Source organism: Clytia hemisphaerica, unplaced genomic scaffold (genome assembly GCF_902728285.1).
Source record: "Clytia hemisphaerica strain Z4C2 unplaced genomic scaffold, Clytia hemisphaerica genome assembly, whole genome shotgun sequence".
NCBI classification, from domain to species: Eukaryota; Metazoa; Cnidaria; class Hydrozoa; order Leptothecata; family Clytiidae; genus Clytia; species Clytia hemisphaerica.
The window spans coordinates 390,005-413,019 of NW_027104472.1; the positions used below are offsets into that span (position 1 = coordinate 390,005).

At 36.0% G+C, this 23,015-nt stretch overlaps 2 protein-coding genes across 4 annotated transcripts; both read left to right on the forward strand.

The window, feature by feature from the left end:
• Positions 1–8,591: 8,591 nt before the first annotated feature.
• LOC136821309 (prenylcysteine oxidase 1-like) lies at positions 8,592–17,682 on the forward strand. 2 transcript variants are annotated; one of them, XM_067077540.1, is made up of 6 exons: positions 8,592–8,674; positions 12,688–12,920; positions 13,426–13,589; positions 14,147–14,363; positions 15,084–15,262; positions 16,017–17,682. In XM_067077540.1, exons 2-6 carry the CDS (start codon positions 12,703–12,705, stop codon positions 16,769–16,771), a joined length of 1,533 nt encoding a protein of 510 aa, XP_066933641.1. In that variant the 5' UTR covers positions 8,592–8,674; positions 12,688–12,702; the 3' UTR covers positions 16,772–17,682. The 2 variants fall into 2 exon arrangements, with proteins under 2 accessions (XP_066933641.1, XP_066933642.1); XM_067077541.1 differs by lacking the exon at positions 8,592–8,674 and adding an exon at positions 9,928–10,020.
• Positions 17,683–18,328: 646 nt separating this feature from the next.
• On the forward strand, positions 18,329–22,969 carry LOC136821328 (prenylcysteine oxidase 1-like). Of its 2 annotated transcripts, none has more exons than XM_067077562.1 (6): positions 18,329–18,594; positions 19,075–19,235; positions 19,417–19,633; positions 20,326–20,507; positions 20,970–21,263; positions 22,100–22,969. In XM_067077562.1, the coding sequence occupies exons 1-6, from the start codon at positions 18,395–18,397 to the stop codon at positions 22,573–22,575; spliced, it is 1,530 nt and encodes a 509-aa protein (XP_066933663.1). In that variant the 5' UTR covers positions 18,329–18,394; the 3' UTR covers positions 22,576–22,969. The 2 variants fall into 2 exon arrangements, with proteins under 2 accessions (XP_066933663.1, XP_066933664.1); XM_067077563.1 differs by lacking the exon at positions 18,329–18,594 and adding an exon at positions 18,599–18,620.
• Positions 22,970–23,015: the final 46 nt, after the last annotated feature.

Genomic DNA, 23,015 nt, shown 5'->3' on the forward strand with positions numbered 1-23,015 from the left:
AAAAGGTTGAAGTTGTTTAAGATACAGTCCTTAAATAAAGGGGAACTAAACATTTTTTAGAAGATACCTAAATCACATCACATACTTCCAAGGAATGACCTCTGAATCTTTCTCTTAAAACTTATCTATCAAAAGATATAGCTCTTTTATATGGAACGCCATAGCTGCCTTATGTGATAAAATATTCGATTATGCGATAATTCATTCGATAAACTCTTTCGATGCGATAAATTATTCGATAAATCATTCGATGCGATAAAATATGCGATAAAAATTTCGATTATGCGATAAAATATTTGATAAAAAATTCGATGCGATAAATCATTCGATAAATTATTCGAATACAATAAAATATTCGATGCGATAAATTATTCCATAAAAAATTCGATGCGATAAATCATTCGATAAAAAATTCGATTATGCGATAATTCATTCGATAAAAAATTCGATTATGCGATAAAAATTTCGATGCGATAAACCATTCGATAAATTATTCGATGAATTATCCGATCGGCCCTTACTCCGATATTTATACTTTTGGTGGAAACGGCGCTCCGGAAGGGTGAAATCGTCGATCGAAAAGTAGATTTTTCGGGGGTGCTGCTGATTAGGGCAGATTATGGCCAAAAAAAACAGTGTGTCCGGAAAAAAAAAGAACTAACAGATCTATTGATCTATCTTACTGAGTTTAGAATTATCGCAAATAAATCCAATAAATACTCTTTTTAGCTTAATTATAAGGGTGGGGGGGATAAGCAGGGGGGGTTGGTACTCTGGGAAGAAAATTCATAGTAAGTGATTTTAGACAATTAAGCACAAAAGATTAAGGCAATCATCAATTCTGAGGGCAGTTATTAAACAGATTTTAGCTTTACACCAAAAAAAAGATATGTGCAAAAGCATATTTGGGAGAAAATTGTTTAGTAATGCATTACATTGTACGGCGTTTTGGTATATTCTCCAAATATTAGAATATAAAAAACGAAAGCTGGATAATTGAAGTATCGAAAGTGCCAAGTATTTTTCTAAATTTTGAAAATTGAAAAAATGAAAGATTACCTAAAATTGCAATTCAGTCAAATTTGACGACAAGTCCTTGTATCAAAAGTGCCAAAGCAATTATTGATGATTTCAAACTGTAGCTTTTATGCTTTTTTCATTGCGTCGAAATTTGAAAATCAAATGCATGAACTCAGTTTAAGTACTTTAATCGTAGAAATTTTAGCGAGAGTAATTATAGCGTATATTAGCGAGTCAGGAAAATCTTGATTTTTTTTGGATTTATTTTAGCGAATCACGATTTCAAAAAATTTCGCGTGGATAAATTTTAGCGAATACTTGTCTGAGAAAATTTCGCGTGGATTAATTTTAGCGAATCGCCATTTCCAAATAACTTTTTGAGATGTATTTTGGTGAAAGTTCGAGATATAACGGAGGTTCGAGATAAGCGTGTGTTTTTAAGCCTACATTTTCTTCCAGAACTCTAGGGACCGACAAAAATAAATATCTTTATTAGTTTTCGCAAAAATCGTAAAAAATAAAGAAGAAAAAAACTGGATTTATTTTAGCGAATTGTGTTTTGGAAAAATTTAGCGCGGATAAATTTTAGCGATCTGTCGATTCGGCGTGTTTTAGCGAGATTAATTTTAGCGAAAATAGGGAAACTCGCTAAAACGCTAAAATTAGTCTCGCTAAAATTTCTACGATTAAAGTATCCTGATGTTAGGGGAAGTTCCTGCTTTGTTCTTGTAGTAATCCCTTAAGCAGAGTTAATGGTATGATTGATGGGATCAAAATCAAGAACAAAATCACCCTCAATCAAACTCTCCTATGAAAGTCACATCTTATTCACATTTGCTTAAAATGGTTTAATAGATAATGTTTTAGTCAAAAACGGAGCCTTAAATGTTACCATTTAACCATATTACCATAGGGTAAGAGAGTTTTATTGTCCTGGCATTTAGTACCGTGAAAAGCACAGCTCAAAATCATATATTTACGCTGTGCCGACGAATCGAGATTCTATTCATCGCGCAATCAGCGAAGACAAAAGTAACCATGACGACCATCCAAGATCTTGAATGAACGTCATAGTCGATATTTTTATTCCCGTCGTTGAAAACACAACTTACAAAAAGTCATAAATGCTTTGTAAAAAGAGTCAGTGATACAGAATCATAACATAAAGTCTGTCTATTATTTCGATTCAATTAAAGTGACATTTCCATAATTAAAAGTTTAGTAATTACTGTTATACATTTGGGGATCATGTAAAAGATTTCTTTCGAAATAAACTCATTTCAACTACACTTGGAGGTTTCTGGGGAATTCGTAAATAGTAAACTGCGTACTGATACAGTCTGCTAGACATTAATATGGTAATATTTGCTCTCCATCTTTGATTTTTTCTACAGTGATTAGATTGACACATGCACGATAAAATTTCTATTATTTGTCTTCAGAGGTTACTATTTTCTTTGAAAACTTAACCTCTGATACTCAGGGTAGGCATTTAGGGTAGGGCAGAATTTCTAAACGTATGTCAATTTCTCAAAGAATACAATCGATCCATGATCACTGGGTATTTTAATTATTGTAAATTCCTTAAATTTCATAGAGCGCTGCAAATTACAAAGGACATGGCGACTAAACATTTGTAAACTACACGGTTTCAACAGTACAGGTTCCGCAGAAAAATCGCAATGTAGTGGTCAAGTAAACAGTAAAGACATTTAAAGTGCTAAATTTAAACTTTAAGAAACTATCAAAGATTTTGCTTGGATTAAAAATAAATCATTGAGTTGGCACTTTTGATTCAACAGCGCTTAGTTATATGCTAAGGATTCATTCGATGTAAAAATACGTCAAAAATTGAGTTTAAAACATGTTTTTTTGAAAACGTTTGTCGGTAGGAGTGCAAGAAAAACAGGTGAAACTTTTGCACAATTACCAGGAAATGAAAAAAACAGGTAGGGACACAGCAATGTTTTTGCTATTGAAAGTTAGCCCTATTTATCAGTAACAGATTGGCAAAGTTTCGTTTGAATTCCATAAACTGTTTAGAGGTTAGATATAATTTAGTAAACACAATTGACGTCAAAAAATATCGCCATTTTTGCATTCTGGTCCGTAAAATAGACACCTACAAGAAAATTTCGGACAGCAAACAAGTAAATTCAGAAACTTCAGACATAGTGCTACATGGTGATATATGTTTGCACGACTGTCATAGTTGACCTCCCCCAGCTCCCGGACTAATACCATCGCATAAAATTTTCATTTTCCGAATATTCAATCGAACACATCGCCTGCCAATTCAGTAATACTAATTCCTGATGCTCGAAAGCTTTCCAGTAGAATGACATGATTGCTCACCCTACTTCCATAATTCAAATGATAGCATACATTTAAAAACATTCCTCATCAACAAATTGCATTCCTTATCAAATCAAACTCATTCCATACTAATTACAGAAGCAGCCGGCGAAGAGATTTTTTAGAAATACGTGTTCTTATCTTCTAGGAGACCACATGTCATGACCTTCAATTTTTTTATACAAATGATCTGATGTGTTCTGATCTCTAGGAAACCTTTTTTGCATTATTTGTCTCCCTAAACTTATCATTACTTTATGGTTTGATGTGTTCTAAAATCTAGGAAAAGCAGTTTGCCTCGATAAACTTGTACGATATTTGTTTTGTTCCACGAAAGACGTGCTCTGAAAATTTCTAGGGTTATTAGGCAACAAGATCACATCAATTTTCTCTTGATTATACCCCTGTCTACTTAAAAGATGTGTTCTGAAGATTTCTAGGGTTACCTAGACAACAAGAACAAGGTAGATGACCTTGATTATACCCCTGTCTCACCAGAACACATCATCATTTCTAACTGATTAATTTTCGAAGATCTGATCAGAACAGATCAAAATTTCTAGCTGAAGCATGCTCTCAGAACACATCGGAAAAAAAGGTCGCCTCGCCTGCTGCTTTCGTAATTAAGTAGTTAATTGCTAACTCTATGTTATTATGCGATTATGACGTTGTATAAGTTCTTAGTTGTAAGGATGAAGTAAAAGTCAAGTATAGAAATTGAATGTTTAAACCAGAAATATGGTAGGTGACAATTTTTTCAAAAGATTTTTTACCCCCTAACTTCGAAAGGCTCGTCGAGCAGCAAAGCATTTGACCATAGTATAATAAAGCCGCGGCTGGAATGTTTACACCATTGTCTTTCTAATTAATTGCTGTTTCTATTTCGGTTTCTAAGCTCTTGAAGAACGTCAATCTTGTCAGTTTATTCTTGGTAGATAGTTTTTGGAATTTCTCCTTTATTTTTCTTCACAACAAGTTGATGTTAGATATCAGTAGCGTAGACAAGAGGGGCGCAAAATTTGTATTGGAGAGCAGGATTTTATGACACAGTAATTATCTAGATTCAAAATATAATTACTGTGTCATAGAAACCTGCTCTCCTACACAAATTTTGCGCCCCCTTGTCTACGCTGTCATTGTTTTATTCAAAAGCAAGAGTTTTCTGCCTGTTTTATTAATAAAACGAATAGTCAAAATTAACATATCACAAAAATAATTGTAGAACAGAGAAAAAACTATCGAGTTATAAGCCCCAAAGGGGCTATAGATGAGTCTTCAACCTTTCTCTAGCAAGGAAAAGTGATGCATTAAGATTTGCACCGGTGGCATATTCTTTCGACATCTTGCGATATATTTTACTTTCAATCGAGTGTTTGTGTAAAAACCACGCGGGACACGCGTTCAGGATGGGAAATAAGTGGTTTCATTTCCCATCCAGGAGTTTCGTGCCTAGCCCATTGGGTTTGGAAGTCAATTGGAAAAAAGCATTACTCTAAACACATTTTATCAGCCTTTTTGTAAATCCTATAATAAAAGATAGTTCAATTGGTTGATATCTGGTTCAAAAACCTTTACACGGCGCTGAACCCATTATATCAATGCCATTGTCAAGAAACAGAAATAATTTAGGAATCAATGTTCTGTTATTTGGATCAAAATGAGTAAAGTTATTAAAAATGTTACACTTTAAACTTATCACGGTGCTTTTCTTTAGGTACCGGAGACTGGGAACTAGCAACCAGTCTCCCAAAGGCAGATTGAGTTTACTAGGGCTCTCTATATCTCTACCCGTGACACTCTCCCCCACTCCAAAATATCTTTTTCTATTCAACCAGAAATAGTACCTTCTTAAGTCACGTAATTAGCGTCCCTATTAATCATTATCTCAATCATAGTTCATTTAAACAGTCTATATATAAGCCTTATCGCGTTATCTCAATCAGGCTTTATCATAAAAGTTTTCATACGCAAGTCATGTACCAAATGATTCACTTTATCTAAATATTAGAGAAGTGTCATAATCCTTAGTTGCGCAGGCCAAAGATTAATACAACAATTTATAATTTTTCCCCGAGGTCGATGCCAAACCACTGCTGGAAAGTGGGAGATCTAATTCCTGGTGAAAGCTCAGAAGAAGCAACAACGAAAGTTTTTTAGTTCAAATTTTGAATTCGATAAATAATGATAAAACAACAACAATAAAAATAATAACGGTGTCCGCGTCCGGGACGTCGACGTAGTGTTTTCCATGGTAAACACTACTGGAGTTTTTTGTTCCCTCTGCGGGGATACTCCAACCCCGCAGTTTTCCATTCTACGGGTTTACATTCAGCATGCCAATTTCATATGTTAATTAAAATTTCTTTCGATCCGCGACATCGTCGGCCGACTCCTTTGGAGTTGAATTCATTGACTCAATCAACTACAAATTGTTAAATGATTTAAAGCCTCAACCAAGAACTGAATCCGATAGCGCCTTAAGTCTGTATTTACATGTCTATATTTTCCAGATCACTTACAGACGGCTCAAAAATGAAACGTAACAAAAAATGTCATTTTTATTAACGTCCAAAAATTTTTTTGTTTAAAAAACCTGAATTTGCTTTTTGCTAGAAACGACCGTGTGCGGCCAAAATTAAGGTCTTTAAAAACCGACCCAGGAAAGAATTGTCTAAAAATCGATCATTATGGCTCGCCTGGTGTAATTTTTCGATAATATTTGCCTTGTTAAGGACAAACTTTTTGAAGTTTACCTTAAATTTCGTATTTCCTTAAATTTTAGACCCTTGCAGAGCACCCCCTCTCTCATCGAGCCTTAGCAGTGCAATTTCAGACTAATGTCTGATTAATTCGCACAAAAGATTTTTTTTTAAGTTTATTGAAGCATAATGTCCCTGCCGTATTATGAAAGAGAAATCTCTAAAGATTGATGTTTATTCTTTACCAGACAGTGACTTATGCCCTGAAGATGAAAATGCTTCCTGACTAGTGGAAAACCCCCACAAATATCCTTTAAGAAGTTTGATTTAAAATCTCTAAAAATTACTTCTGACTACATCGCAACAAACTCGTGCTCAACCCTCCATTATACACCAAATCAGACTGCCACTAATAATTAACATTTACTCAAGTCCTCAGATTGCATACCGTGAAAAGCACAGCTCAAAATCATATATTTACGCTGTGCCGACGAATCGAGATTCTATTCATCGCGCAATCAGCGAAGACAAAAGTAACCATGACGACCATCCAAGATCTTGGATGAGCGTCATAGTCGATATTTTTATTCCCGTCGTTGAAAACACAACTTACAAAAAGTCATCAATGCTTTGTAAAAAGAGTCAGTGATAGAGAATCATAACATAAAGTCTGTCTATTATTTCGATTCAATTAAAGTGACATTTCCATAATTAAAAGTTTAGTAATTACTGTTATACATTTGGGGATCATGTAAAAGATTTCTTTTGAAATAAACTCATTTCAGCTACACTTGGAGGTTTCTGGGGAATTCGTAAATAGCAAACTGCATACTGATACAGTCTGCTAGACATTAATATGGTAATATTTGCTCTTCATCTTTGATTTTTTCTACAGTGGTTAGATTGGCACATGCGCGATAAAATTTCTATTATTTGTCTTCAGAGGTTACTATTTTCTTTGAAAACTCAACCTCTGATACTCAGGGTACAGATTGCATGTTTGTACACACGAATTTTCTGAAATCCGGGAAGTCCTCACTTTAACGGGTACTTATAAACGAAAAAATAGACACAGGTCCTTGGTATAACGGATTTTTGAATTAAAAGATAGGGGTGTGTTATTAGGGCTGTTTTACGTATTAGTGTCTACTCTAACCCCACCTAAGATTTTATTACCGTGGGTTGCATTAATTTAAAGATATAGACTTTTTTGTGTAGGTCTTCACTTTAACGGGTTGCGAATGAGGTCCTCACTATGGACTTTTCGTGTGCTATGGTGTCTGTGTGTGTGTATGTCCCAAAACTTTGGGGCAGCCTGGAGACTTCAAAAATTCTTCGATTTGGCTGAAATTGGGCACACTTGTTCCTTGGGTGAATATCTGGGGGCATTTTTTTCATTTTTTAAAATTTTTGATTTTTGGGGCCTGGGGACGAGTTTTCGCCAAAACGAGGCTAAAACTTTGGGGTAGCCTGGAGACTTCAAAAATTGTTCGATTTGGCTGAAATTTTGCACACTTGTTCCTTGGGTGAATATCTGGGGGTGTTTTTTTTCATTTTTTGAAAATTTTGATTTTTGGGGCCTGGGGACGAGTTTTTCGCCAAAACGAGGCTAAAGCTTTGGAGCAGCCTACAGGCCTCCAAAATTGTCGGATTTGGTTGAAATTTGGCACACTTGTTCATTGGGTGAATATCTGGGGGTCTACAATTGGGCCTATGAATAATTTGAAGCCACTGAAGTTGAGCCCAGTGCGTTGCGCACGTTCGACTATGTTAAGAAAGTTTTAAAATTTACCGTTATAAATGTTTACCACATTTACAAGTATGTTTACCATGCTTTTTATTTGAATGACCAGATTGTGGTAATGTTTATTATAAGAAAGTTTTAAATTTACCATGATTTTTATTTGTGTGTTAAGATTGTGGTAAAGTTTATCATTATCTCTTTTTAAATTGTGTTAAGTTTAAGAAAGCTTTAAAATTTACCATGATCTCTATTTGAATGCCATGATTGTGGTAAGATTTACCATAATTTTTATTTGAACGACAAGATTGTGGTAAAGTTTATCATTATCTCTTTTTTCTTGTTTGTTAAGAAAGTTTTAGAATTTATAGCGGGACTTTGGAAGTCCAAAAAAGGTACCCTTAAGGGCGGCACATACCGTACCCTCCATTTGCCTAAGTACCCCCCCCCCCCCGGGGTGAGAGACAACCTCGTTCCCTGCGCGTATTATCAGCTTTTTTTATATAGCTCTACTGATAGCGCTAGATAATAATTCCCTGGCGTCTATAAGTAACGTAAATAAAGCCTGGGATACAAGGGGACGAGATTGATATATAAGGAGAGACTGATGTTGTTATCCGCCCCTTTTCACCGCCCTGATGCCCGACGCAACGCCATTATTCCATTTATGCCGCCATAAATCTCCTTCAGATTTTGGGACCACTTTCGATTTTAAAATTCTTCAAAAAGGCGAAAAGGCTGCTTGTTTGGTTCCACTAAGCTAAGTGTCGAAGTGTTCCAGTGCAGTTTTGATTGTTGGTTGAATAAAATTATCATCCCATTTTATATATAAACTTGTCCTCTTATCTCTAGTACCAAGGTAAGTATTTTCCCTTCTATTTATTAGAAGGCACTTATAAAAAGTCTGCAACTCTTGCAACACATGATAATTTTTTTGCTCAGAGACATGCTCAGACACAGCCCACAGCTCCTTTGTTAAAAGCCTCGTAAGATCTTGCTTGCTGCTTGCACTTTTGCTTGCTTGTAATTGGAAAGGTAGATGTATCATCATATACCACAACAAGTATAGAAAAGAAGGGAAGTTTGTTTTAGTTAGATTTTTTGACATCCAATTGTATCAAATTAACATCCAATGGTGTGGCGTTGATGGAAAAGTGAAAATGTCTATCACCAGACAATCTCAATCGAACGGACAGTGTAGACCTAAAGCTCCAAAACAGCATCTAATAACATGAAAACCAGAATATGATTCTTCAATGGGAATCAAAACTATAAAGTGCACTCACAAACATCAATTTGTCAGATCTAACAAAATTAATAACCGCACTGTCATCATTGACAATAAAATAAACGATTTTCTGTCAAGAGCCTTGTAAACATTCCAACAACTTCCATCGAAATGATCTATCACAGCTCAGTCTACCATTTTTAGCGCGGTCCGAGGATTGAGCCGAGAACGCTCCGCGAACTCCTGCGCGGGTGAAAAAATTCAATCTGTCAATCATTTTCTCAAGCGCAGAGTACGCGAAGCGATTCTAGCTTTACAATAGTGCCGCGGGTCATCAATGGATAGTATTCAATTATCATTATCCCTTTATTTTCATTCCTAGAACTTTTGCAAAAAAAAGGAAAAATAGAAAAGTTGTATTTTTTACTGCTCTATTCACATACTGAATTTGAAAGATCTTCTATGTGGCGTTTTTTTGCAAACTTCAAAAAACTGATTTTTGTCCTGCCTTTGCGGGACTTTGGCTTAAGTGCTTGAGTGCAGCATAGGGTACAAAGTCCAAACATGCGTTTCCCGTAATTTTTGTGTGAAGAGTTAGGTCTATACTGACGGAATCGACGATCGAACCAGTCGAACCAAATCGAACGCAATCGACCGATTGAAATTCGATTGTCAATCGAATATTACCGCAATTTTCAGATTCGATTGATATTCGATCGCGTTCGATTAGGATTTGACTGCATTCGATTGTGTTTGAATGCGTTCAATTGGGTTCGTATATGTTTAATTGGACTTTTCCTTATTTGACAACCACCGATGTAAAAATTTTCTCCCAAACATAAAAAATAAATAAAAAATAAAAAATAAGTAAAATACAAAATTAAATCAAAACAAAAATGGTAGAGTAGAGCTGCCAGGAGCGGAGCTGCGTATAGTTGTATTTTAATGACCAGCCAGGTCTTTCATTTGAGGGCTAGGTATGTATGTTAGCCTCCATTGATGCAAGTTACCCAATCTCACGGTACTCGTTAAAGCTCTAGTCTGATTCGTGGACCTATTCAAAACCAAAACCCAGGTTGTATGGTTCGTTGTATTTTAAGGAAGACAATCGAATGCAGTCGAACGACAATCTAACCAGTCGAACAACAATCGAACCAATCAAATATTACCCAGAACTTTGATGTTCGATTGAGATTCGATTGCGTTTGAAAATCGAATTTCAATCGGTCGATTGCGTTCGATTTGGTTTGACTGGTTTGATTGTCGATTCCGTTCGATTGAGATCGTCTGGCTATCATCACACCACATATACAGTCAAAAGGTTGGCAAACGATATCATTCACCAGGCAGTCTAGACTAAAACTCTCATAGACTTTTTTTCAAAGAGGCCACCCTGTTGAATAATTATGTAGTCCAGCAGAAAAACAATGATAAAACCATGCATAATTATTACAATATGCATGATACAGTAATTATGCATGGCTCTATCATTGTTTTTATGGCTGGACTACATAATTATTCAACAGGACATCCTCTTTGAAAAAAGGTCTATATCAGGATTATTAGAGACTAGGCTAGAATTCCCTCTTCAAGGCAATGCTTATTACAAAGTTGACACAACATTAATCCATGTAAGAAGTTTATATAGCTGAAATCTGCAACAAAAACATAAGTGGTCTCTTCTACTTCTACGGATTGCTTCGCAGTGTTCCTTTGCAGACTGTTTATCACATTTCCACCAATGATATTGCAGCATTTCACACGGCCCAGCTTTTTGGTGGTCCCTCTGACCTTTCAGTGCCTTGCACACTTTGCACAATGGGCAAGTGTAAAATGTCAAGAAATGGGAGAAAATTTTCTATATTTGATTTTTTGCATAAAGCTCTATATAACTAACTGTAACCCCTGAGGCGCTGTGGTATAGTGGTCATTGACCTTGGTTGCTGAACAGGCGACTGAGGTTGGATTCCCACTCGCAGCGATTCACTTGGCAAGTGAATGAACCTTCGCCCAGGTCAACCCATGTCATGTGAGGGGAATTGGGTAGTCAGTCCAAGGTGCTGACGGGGCGCTCATTGAAAGCGTCTATAGTTGTGAAAATAGGCCTCAAAGCCTCTGCAACTCAACCAAATAGAAATAGAAATAGAAACCATGTTGGCTTGAAATAGAAAATGAATCCACTGAAAACGAAAGTAAAATCGGCTAACACTCCAAATCTCGTAATCTTGATATGATAGGAGTTTTAGTCAGTTAGTCTAAACTGCCAGGATGCAGGTGAAACTTTTCAATCTGCGGACCTAGATGGAGGTTCGGTTATTATCAGTTAGGGTTAGGATGAGGGTTAGGGTTGGAGCTCGAGAGTCACAATATATAGCCACAATATATAGCCAAAGGCCTTCTTAGGGGCAACCGTACCCTGAGACTTAACTTATGATCCTGCAGGTATTACTTTAGAGTTCTACCAAATTCCTTTTCCAGTTCTGCCAAATTACTAATTTTTTTCTAAGTATATGGTGTTTCCAATCAGATCTCAAAAAGCTTGCATTCAAGATCTGTCTTTTTAGCATGTCAGACATATTCAAAGAACATAAAACTTACTTGCTAACCACTAGTATGGTAATTATCACAAACTTATAGTTACTTGTATCAAATTAAATGTTATCTTGACATTCTTGCTGTCTTGTTAAATGCTTTGTTTTCTTCAGAGCTCATATCATTCATTTTGGAGAGGCCGGCCAGAGAGGGGACTTTGTGAACATTGGATTTTTTTCCCTTTTGCAGTTATCTGGAACATTAGAGTTTATTAAAATTGTAGGATTTAGGACCTCCCAGGATAATATTTACATGAAACTTACATGCATAATTGTTTTTTGTTTAAAGTGTGATCTTGTGATTTAATTTTCAGTTTTTCTTTTTAAAATACTCATATGCTGAAAATTCTCTCCAAGCAACTAAATAGTATCTGAAAATAGGCAGGTAATTGAACTAAATTTACCAAAAGGCTGTCAGGCCATATTTTAGGCAGGGCAGAACAGCGTCCCTTGGTGGCCAAAAAGGGCACTTTTTGTAGTGTTTTACCAAAAAAACCCGAATTTTTAGTGATTTCAGGAAGGGCAGCGTCCGATAAGCGGCTGCTAAAAGGGCATGAAAAATGGTCGGCTGCTAAAGGTCCGGACAATTAAAAGGTTGGCATTTTCAAAGAATCTATTTCAATAATTGGATCAGTCCCAGACCAGCCTCGAATGTCTGGTCGAAATTCCTTAAAAAATATTGTTTTAATTTCATTCTTACTGACAACCACATGGGCCAGCAAAATAAGCAGCCCTGACTGGTGAAACAAGTCGCCCAGACCCTCTGACGGTCAGGACCAGACAAAAGCTGCTAGGACTGTAGTCAGGTAGAATTGCATAACTACCCAGACACTGGTTAAAAGCTGCTATAACTGGTGGAAATTTTTACATGGTTTTTTGCTGGTTCAAAACAAAACTTGACCTTGACAAGGCCTGTCTTGGACAAATCCTGAAAAAGACACTTCCCAAAATATCTATTTAAAGAACCAAACAAATTTCTCAGGTATTTTAAATTGCCTGGATGCTCACATAAATCAATAATTCATGGTTTAAATAAAACCTTTTTTTTTCCAGGTATAATTGTCAGGAATGACAGTCAGAAGTATTGTGAAGATCTCTTTGACAGCTTCTGTAACTTTAGTTACAGGAAGTTATCTGTTTGAAGCGACAAACAAGGTCATTGCAGAAGAGAATACTGAGAATATAGACTCATCAGCAAGTAAAACATCCAACAATTTTGGGTTCAATGGCAAAATTGCAGTCATTGGAACTGGCATAGGTGGAGCATCAGCAACGCACTTTATAAGGTATTTCATTCTGTTTCTAAGAAGCTATATTTTGAACAGATAATTTTGACAAGAGATTTAATTTCATGAATAAAAGAATTTGTTTAATTTTTTAATTTGTTTAATTTTTAGTTTTGCCAATCAGCATTTTGAAAAATTTCATGTTTATTAAATTTGGTTTAAATAACCAAAAATCAATCTGGAGTGGCCCTGGAAACGAAGTTTTTTTGTCTCAAATAGTAAATTTACAGGGTCAGGATCATATTATTTACCTTACCCCAATTAATAACATGAAAGAGTAATGTGACTTGATAGCAAGTGACACAGTAATTATTTTTTTATATTATGAATAGATAACCCAACAAATGCAATCTGGATTATGGATTTAGATTGGTCATGCAAGTATCCATAAGCAACATTTATGTTACTACTTGCCCTGTGCACCAACATTTCTGACTGCTTCTGAAACCCGGTATTATTGGTGGGGTTGTAATTGTGCTTTTATCAATGATTGATTATCTTTTAGAAAGCTACTTGGAAATGAAGTGCAAATTGATGTATTTGAGAAAAATGATCACCTTGGTGGTCGTATGCATGTTGTTGATGTAAATGGGGAACAGATAGAATCTGGTGGTACTATTATTCATTCATCAAATCGATACGTCATGGTAGACTTTGCCAAAGACTTAGGTGAGATAATGTTGGGCACAACAAAGAACATGTTTCTTCTTGTCATTCTTTACCATCTGAATGGTCGTCCTAAAAGGGAGACGTCTCTATTTGTTTTGACTCTTTCAGATGAAGCTTAATGATTACATCTGATTTCCAGCTGGGTATCAAACAAAATTAAGATTGGCCGGTTTGGGAAACTAACTATGGAAACTATGGACAAAGAAGCCAGCTTATTGGAGTTTAAATTGTGAGATCAACTCTAAATCTTACATCTATCTCTTCTACATTTTTTGCCAACAAATAGCAAATTTAATGTTGGTCAAATTGCAGAATTTGCTGATACGGCAAAAATGAATAGTTGTCTTATATCAGTGACCTAAAACTTTATTTGACAAATCTTGCTTGGCTTGACAAGAAGATGAGTTGGTTAAGCCTTCGGTGTCCTACACCCTACCAAGTACCATATACAAAGTTGCCACTCTGGCAATTCTTACACTTCAAACTTAGTACAAACCTCCCTCTGGTATTTTACAAAGCTTAAAAAATGAATCGTTTTCTTTCAACCTTTCATTCAGAGATGGACACAAACATAGCCACAGATGATGCAAAGCTTGGCATCTACAATGGGAAAGAATTTGCCTTTCTCCAAAGCTCATGGAAATGGCTGAATATTGCCAAACTGATGTGGCGTTATGGGCCATTTTCCCTGAGAAATATGGATAGCGCTTTGACGAAAATGTTGAACGACTTTGTCAAGATTTACGATATTCAAGAGAATGAACAAGCTTTCAGGTACTATGTATAATCAATTGTGTTACTAATGGGAAGCTCTGGGAAAGAAGCAAGCTTTTTGGTAGATTCCACTTAGCACACTCACTCCACATTGCCTTTGTTTTCACTATAGGAAGGATACTCGAGATGGATTAGGTTTCAGATATTTTATAGAGAAAGGTTTTAATTCGCCTGAATTGGGATGTCATTGATATTCAAGTACAGCTTAAATGCGTGATGGATAGCAGGGAAATGTGCTGCAATCAGAATTAGCTCTCCAACTAAAAATTAATTCTCATTTAAACCCATTTTTAGTCAATAATAAATGAATGAAGTACTGTAAGCAAATATTAAGAACATCCAAATCTAAAAAAACACATAATAAAAAACAAAAATAAGTAAGAACAATTAAAAGTCAAGATTTACTGCAAAGCCTGTATATCAAACGGTATCGATTCATCTGAATTTGAAAAAAATGCCTAAAGAGCTACATACACTACACAATATATTGATGAATAATATGGTTTGCGGACCGTAATGTACTAAGTAAGTATCAGGAACTTTGTTATAAAAAGGAATTTTCTTTCTGTAAAATAACCCCCTATATTGTTGGAATATTGCAAATCGACCTGACAATATATTAAATATATTACCGGCATTCAGCAATATATTATCAATATTATTGCCTGACAATATATTGCGTAGTATATGTAGCCCTTAACACACTTGTTGTTTTTTTAGAACAGTTCCTGAGATGCTTAATGCCTTGGGCGGTGATTATTTTGTGGAATTGACTAAGAAGACAAGTACACAAGCGTTGAAAGATGAAGGTATTGGGGACACTTTGATTCAAGAACTGATCACAGGAATATCCAGATGCAATTACGGACAGTCCACTGATGATGTGAACGGTTTCACAGGTATTGTTTTTCGTCATTTGCGATAGTTTTATCTTCTCTAACTTTGTTAATTTTGAAAAATTAAAGGCTGGCTTTTTCAAGGATTTAAAAATACTAAATCAGCCAAACGCAGATAAATTGAAATAGTTGTTTTTGTTAATTTTTCTATGTTAAACCTCAAAGATATCTTACATAAAAGACTGGAATAGAACTTCTTCCTGAAGGGCTACATACACTACAGAGTTCTACTCACAATATATAGGAAAAGTGTCCAGCTCGATTTGCAATAATCAAACAATGAAGGGGGATCGTTACGGAAAGAAAATTTCTTTTTATGATCTAGAGAGAAAATTGTTATCACCATTTGATAGTATGGTCAAACCATATTGTACGCCAATGGACTGTTCTATAAAAAACCATACAGGGGGGGTGAACGAACCTTTTCAAGTCAAAAAGAAATTATTCAAACTATTAATTAATATTAAACCAAATTATTATAACCACTAGAAAATGGCAAAATCTGCAAAAATACCCTCTGAAAAATCCTTTTCGTACCTTAAAGCGAGGGTGGACCAACTAGAATCAGTCATTTAATCCCTAGAAGTTTTAGAATAACTTTTACTCACTTGGAAAAATGAAAAAACACCTCCTGGAAATTCTTCTCATACCTGCCCCTGGAAATGTTCGTCCACGCCCCCCCCTGTATGGGTATTAAAACGAATGGCCCAATATATTGTACAGTCTAAGTAAAGCCCTACATTCCATTTGTCAAAAGGATTTGTTTCTTTGGCTGGTGCTCAAGAAGGTGCTTTATGGAATGTGAAAGACGGTAATTATAAGGTCCCGCAAACACTGATAGAAAACTCTAAAGCTAACATTCGTACGAATACAAAAATCACCTCTATTAAAAGATACGAGAGAAATAGTAAAGTGCAGTATGAACTCGAGGGGGCGCCAAATAATGAATCTTACGATGCAATCATTGTTGCAGCGCCTTTAGAAGTGCCTTCTTGTTTTCTGGACTGTACCAAATGTAAGAATTGGCCTTGTAGAGAAGAACTACAGAAATACCAAAAAACAATCGCAACTTTCATACAAATGCCTTTGAACCATGAGTATTTTGGTGTCAAATGCAAAGAAGACATGGCAGATGTTGTTATTACAACCGATTCTAAGGAAAATGTTTTTTCAACAGTTGCCCCACAAAAGACTGTCAAGGGAGTGCTCACAGAACCACCTGTATATAAAATCTTCTCCCGAGAGCCTTTATCGGATGCATTGGTCAAACAAATGTTTATTGTCAATTCCAAGAATGAAAATAAAACATCATCTGACCGAACTGTTGTCAGTTGGTTAGCCTATCCGCATTATTCTCCACCTGAGAAGTTTTTACCGTTCGAATTGGACGAAGGAGTGTTTTATGTGAATGCAATTGAACGAGCAGCTTCGGCAATGGAAATGAGTGCTATTGGTGGACGCAATGCTGCTTTGTTAGCTTATCACTATCTGAAAGGTGCACCAAAGAAATAAGTTTTATTGTCTTCTTCATCTGTATAAAGGCTGGTTGGTTCCACTTGCGCGCGTTGTGATCGCACTTTTTCGAGCAAAGCTTCCAGGCTATTTGTTAAAAGAACAATGAAACATTCCATTGGCGTGATCCGGCGTAATGGTTGAAAAAAGTTTAAAATGTATTCAACTTTTTTTTCGAGCAAGTGCTACATTTTTAAGATCGATGAGCTGGAGTTTTTATAAGATACTTCACTAATTGGTCATTTGAAGTAATAGAGATGACGCGTTCTTTAGAGAAAGTAATAAAATGTTTTTATTACATCTTAACGACCATGCAAATCACATAAAAGCTTGTAAAAACTCCAGCTTGTCCCATTTTTAAGACGAGCAAAAAGGATTGAAGCTAAAAAGGTGCTGTCGCACTCAAGTGAAGACCGGCCTTTAAGGGAGGAATCACATAAAACCTTTCATTGGAAATCAAGTTTTTCGGGAATGGATATCAACTTATTGTTGTGACAATATTGTCTCTTTTAATTCCTTTCTGATTTTAAATTTCTGATATCAATAATGAGAAATAAGGAACAAGAATCAAATGCGAAGGAAATTTAAAGGTATTTATTATACACCTTTTTAGCTGTTTGTTTTTAGACAAACCTTTAACCACAATACAGTTACATATGAGTTTTGCTTTTAAAGGTCTTAGCATCTGCACAATTTTTTTCAAAACAAATTTGACACCGCTAACGACTTTGATTTAAATTGATGTCACTAGCAGCTTTTTTAGCTAACCTTTCCATTTCCTGTCTATAGCATTCACCATATATTTGAGGGCTTTTGCTTTTGTTTAGTCTTTTTTTATCTTTCGTTGTATATATTTATGTTATAAAATTTAACCACGACCAGCATTTTCACATATCACAATTTTTACATTATACATTGCATTTTGAATTTTATTTTTATAAAGCGTTTTTATTTTATAAAGGTTACACGGTATTTATGTTTCATGATGTCGATGATTTTTTCACTAACGATTATTCTCTACTGTCAATTAGTTTTTGCCTAAAAAACGGTGAATGACGGTTTTATTGACAAAAGACTAAATATTTGGCCGACAATTTTTTTCACTGACGAATTCTACTGATAAAGTAAGGGTTTTTTTCCCTTTGGTCTTAGGCTCATCATTTCATTTTTGCATTACGTATTTTTATGGTTCCAGCTCTAAATTTGATTTCTATTTTCTTATTCAGTTCTACAATATATAATATAATTGTTTCTCTCTTAGGTTTAGAGTTGCCACAGTTTGAATTTTCATAATTGATTATAGTAAGAATTTATATTTCTACCTCGAGTTAGACTTATGATCCTTAAAGCTGGGAGCGAATCCTATGCTACCAACTTCCGTGGGACTTAATCGTATGTGATTGGTTCGAAAGTAGATAGCATAGGATTTTTCATATCATTTCTCTTCAAAAATGAAAAATTTAACCCAACCCCTCTCTAAAAAAGAAACATTCAAAATTTGAAAATTAAAAAATTGAGAAGTCAAAATTAGAATCATTTTATTTACTTTTCAGATGTATATAAACTAAAACAAACAAGAAATAGAAACACAATAAACAGCAGCAGTAAACCCAAATTTACACAATGATGTCTTCTTTGTTGAAAGTCGTTCCTGTGTCGGCAGCTGTCCTTGGAACCGGTGGATTCTTTTACAAAACTTTTTCAAGCACCTTAAAAGCAGATGAGGGCACAAACGAAGAAGTTCAGAACTTGTTCGGAAGAAAATCAAGAGTGGCTGTGATTGGGGGTGGAATAGGAGGTGCATCAACGTGCTACTTCCTCAGGTTCGCTATGTAGGAGTGTGATAAATGTAGGTCTGAAGAGATTTCATATATTCATACAATGTTTTAAATTATCGTCTCATTTAATTATCTAGAGTTTACATAGTCCTTTCTTAACAGTAAATTTACAGCCATTATCTACATGTCTTTGGTAGGGGGGTTGTACTTTTACGGTGTGATGAGATTGGCCCTATTTTAGTACGGTATTACGGGATTTGACGAAAATAGAGACGGAAAAACGGTATTTTAAAATCAGACGGTGACGGTATTTAGCCTTATTTTTTGTCATTATAACCTCTACAAACCGGTGTGACGGTGTTATTTTTTTTTTCAATTCTCGGGATTCCGGGATTCAGAAAAAATTATGACGGAAAAACGGTATTTCGAACCCCTACAAACCTCCCCCCTGCTCCCCCCTTTGATCATATTTTCAAACAGTACTTACTGTAATTTAAAATTTTTCATAAATTTCCTTATTTATAGGAAGCTACATGGCGACTCAATTGACATCGATGTTTATGAGAAAGATGATCGATTGGGCGGTCGATTGAGCACCCTTGATGTTAACGAACAAACTGTTGAATGCGGTGGTACCTACATTCTTAAAGGGCATAGATACATGGTACAATTCGCCAAAGATACAGGTTATTTATTGGGCTATTCAATCCCCCCCCCCCAATGTTGAGGAGCCTAGATTTTCTTTTTAGTGGAATGCCCTTGAAAACCTGAGAAATTATAAACAATTAAAATTCCCGTCAAAGAGAAAGTATTTATACAGTGTGCCCCAAAAAAAGCGGACAAACTTTTACACACTGCATATTACAGACTCGGAAACAAATGACGTCCTAAACGATGCGAAAATGAGGGTTTGGAATGGAGAATCGTTGATCAATCTCCCTTCGTCAATGTGGTGGGTAGACCTTGTTAAAACGACGTGGCGTTATGGCCCCCTTAACCTGTGGCGTCTGGATAACACAATCGACTTTGTTGACAAGAGTTTTAAGAGAATTTACAATCTGCAAGAGGAAGGTGTTTCATTTGAGTATGTATGATGTATGGTTTGTTTTTTAAATACAATTTTCCTTTTTTCGCTAGGAATAATGAGTTTTTCTAAACGATTTTACGATTTCAGAATTTAATTGGGCTCTTCCAGAAAATTTCCGTACATGGGGATTGGAGGATATAGTGTCCGGGGAGGTAGTGAAAAATCAACAAAATTTTCCCAGTCTGGGGGTGAATTCTGGTGAATTTGTTCTGTTTGGGAGTAATTTTGCTTGGTTTGAGGGTTATTTTGAATGTCCAGTGGGTCAACTGATGCTTTAAGAGGACCCCGGGCTAGAACTTTAATAGCACTCTATTTTTGGGTATCTTGGAGATCTTTCTCTATAGATATATAGATGGATAGATATGCCCTCCGATGCATCGGAATGGGTACTAATCACGATATAGTAGGAATCACAGCGCAATCAGACATTGCAACCCTGCAGATGCGAGCTTGCTATCCATCTATATGCGTAACTTTCGTTACGGATCAAGCGTGTTCATATCGGTTTCGGGACGGCTCTGAAAGGAGCAAGAATAAAGTGGAGCGAAACCGTTTCGGTCTGTTTTGCTTTGTAACGTCTTTATTTTTAACGTTTCGAATTTTGACGTTCACACTTGTTTCGGAACTGTTTCGTTTCGGAACGATACGGAACCGTAACGTCTGAACATGGTCTAACTAACCAATCATAGGACTGTTCCGGAGATGTTATCAGCAATGGACGAGACGCAACAACTGTTTGAATTCACCCAAAAATCATTTCAACAAGTCATGCGTGAAAAGAACATTCATGACAGTGTTACCAATGAACTGATCAACCCAATCATCCGATGGAACCTTGGTCAAGATGCAGATGATGTCAACGGTCTTGTTGGTAGGTAGATAGATTTTCTTGAGAAAGAGATATCCTGGCATACCGTATGTTGGTCTATTGTCGACACCCCTCTTCTAATTTCGACACCCTTCTTTATAGAGATTTAGAATCGCCGATTAAAAAAAACTACTTTTCTCCGCTTAGCAATAAGAGAGGAAAAAAATCTTTTGTTTGTCAGTAATTCAGACCTTTCTATTTTTTATATCCCTAACATCCCTAAAGAAGGGTGTCGAATTTAGAAGAGTGATGTCGACATTAGATCAACGTACGGTAATTCATATTGATATTCAAAACCAATGGAAATGATAAATGTAGGAATGGTAAAGGCCAGGGCAAACCAGTCCAAAAATTCATCCAACATTATTTTCCAGTGTTGAATGAAAAATGTTAGATGAAAAACTTCTAGCTTTCGAGTCTTTGATCTTGCCGCAAGTAAAATGTTTTATACTTCCTCGCACCAAGGTTTTCTGATTGCTGGAGGAGGTAAAGACGGCCCTGTATGGAATTTCAAAGACGGTAACAACCAGGTCTGTCAGAAACTCTTCCAATCATCCAAAGCTGAAGTTCGGTATCATTCGCACGTCAAAAGTATTGACAAATTGGTGACCAACCAATCATCTGAAGGCTCTGGCAATCAACGCGTTCAATATCGTTTGCTTGGTGAAAACACTGACGCTGGTCGATCTTACGATGTGGTCATTGTTGCCACACCATTAGAAATTCCATCATGTTACGTAGATTGTGACTCGTGTCAAGGTAAGCTTCATTTATTTCGTTTATGGTGATGGTTTGACATTAAGTTTTCCATTCTTAAGGACGGAACTAGAAAGTCCAATAATAAACCGGTCAAATTACAAAAAATATGAACATAGATTGCACCCACCCCTCTTTTTAATAGGGGGATGCCAATTTTTTTGGGGGCTTTGTAGGGGGTACTATGATTTGCCTAAAAAATTAGGGCGTCAAATAAGAAAGGCGGTTGGAAATGTTGATCAACTCAATTATATACAAATGGTCACAGTTTGTTTTCAAATAAAAATATTGTACCATCAAAACACAAAAGTATATCATTTTTTTGAGACAGGGAAAAACACCATACATTTACGAGATCTTTCGCTCATTTCTTTGAGCATTATCTAGTCTAAAAGCAGAAAAATTAACAGATTAGTCAAATAAATCAAGAAAATCAAAATAACAAACTAGAAATTCACTATGCCCTCCTTCCACAAAAACATGATATTAGTCTATTTAGGTATAAAGTATAGTAGGTATCATGTTATTAAAAAGCGACTCTTGACTGTATACATTTTGTACTCTTTGATCATTTTGGTAGCGCATAGAGCGAGTTCAGATTTTCTGCAGAAAAGGGGGAATAAGGTTTCATTACAGAAGGGGGGGATGAAATAAACCTAGGGTTGTTCATACCCCTCTGCAAACCATGAAGAAAATTTAATTGATGAAATTTCTATCTGAAAAAATAAAGAATGAGATGATTTATAGCCTATGATTTAGGTGCTTCATGTATGATACCGATGGCACAAAAATATTTTCTTCTGAAATGGTCTCTAAAACAATTTCCGTTGATTTTTAAGAATGGCCATCACTGAGCGATTTAGGTCAATACCAAAAACGACTCACTAATTTCGTTGAAAGTGAACTGAATACTGAATCTTACAATGTGGCGCCCGACACCCAAGAGACACCAGATGTCATTCTAACCACCAAAGCTGACAAAACCAATTATGATACTGTAATACGCTTGTATCAAACGAATGGTCAAAAGACTTTACCTGCTGTTCATAAAGTATTCTCAAGGGAATCACTCACTGAAGAGCAAATCAAATTTATCTTTGGTGATAAAGTGAAAGATTATAAAGTGGTTAGCTGGTTGGCATGTCCTCGTTATACAGCTGAAGAAAAGTTCATTTCTTTTAGACTTGACGATGGTGTTTTTCATGTAAACGCGATTGAGAGGATGAAAGTTGGTGTGGAATTCAGCGCCATCGGTGCGCGAAATGTTGCGTTGCTGGCTTCAAAGTATTTAAAAGAATCATGTAGTAAGCTATAGATTTTTGTTTCAATGATTCAGAGGTCACACTTTGATTTTATTTAGTTAATTAGTACGTAAGAAAGTACTCTCGGGTACCTAATAGCCGGGGGGTTTGGAATAAGCAGGGGGGTTGGAAAAAATCTCAAAATTTAATAAGCGGGGGGGTTGGAATAAAAATGTCCTGGGTGGAAAATGTTCGAAAAGGAGGCTGATACAGCAGAATTAGGGCAAAAGAGGGAACTTTCAAAAAAAAATTCCCCAAAAATCAATAAGCAGGGGGGTTGGAATAAGAATGTCCTGGGTGGAAAATTTTCGAAAAATTAATTAGCGGGCCCCCCCGGCTATTAAGTACCCGAGAGTAAGTCGGCGACTGCAGATGAGTGCCGAATTCTCTCTTTTCTCCAGCTTTAAATGTACGCGAGACTGTAAAAAATCTGAAGGTATTTGATATAAAACTC

What these genes read in the sequence shown, in the direction of transcription:
- LOC136821328 (XM_067077562.1), top strand. Translation starts at nt 18,395, where the DNA reads ATGATGTCTTCTTTGTTGAAAGTCGTTCCTGTGTCGGCAGCTGTCCTT. An exon ending in GAGGAAGGTGTTTCATTTGA is followed by an intron (nt 19,634 to 20,325) that starts GTATGTATGATG and finishes AACCAATCATAG; the next exon opens with GACTGTTCCGGAGATGTTAT. An exon ending in TGATGTCAACGGTCTTGTTG is followed by an intron (nt 20,508 to 20,969) that starts GTAGGTAGATAG and finishes CCTCGCACCAAG; the next exon opens with GTTTTCTGATTGCTGGAGGA.
- LOC136821309 (XM_067077540.1), top strand. Translation starts at nt 12,703, where the DNA reads ATGACAGTCAGAAGTATTGTGAAGATCTCTTTGACAGCTTCTGTAACT. An exon ending in TCAGCAACGCACTTTATAAG is followed by an intron (nt 12,921 to 13,425) that starts GTATTTCATTCT and finishes ATTATCTTTTAG; the next exon opens with AAAGCTACTTGGAAATGAAG. An exon ending in GAGAATGAACAAGCTTTCAG is followed by an intron (nt 14,364 to 15,083) that starts GTACTATGTATA and finishes TTGTTTTTTTAG; the next exon opens with AACAGTTCCTGAGATGCTTA.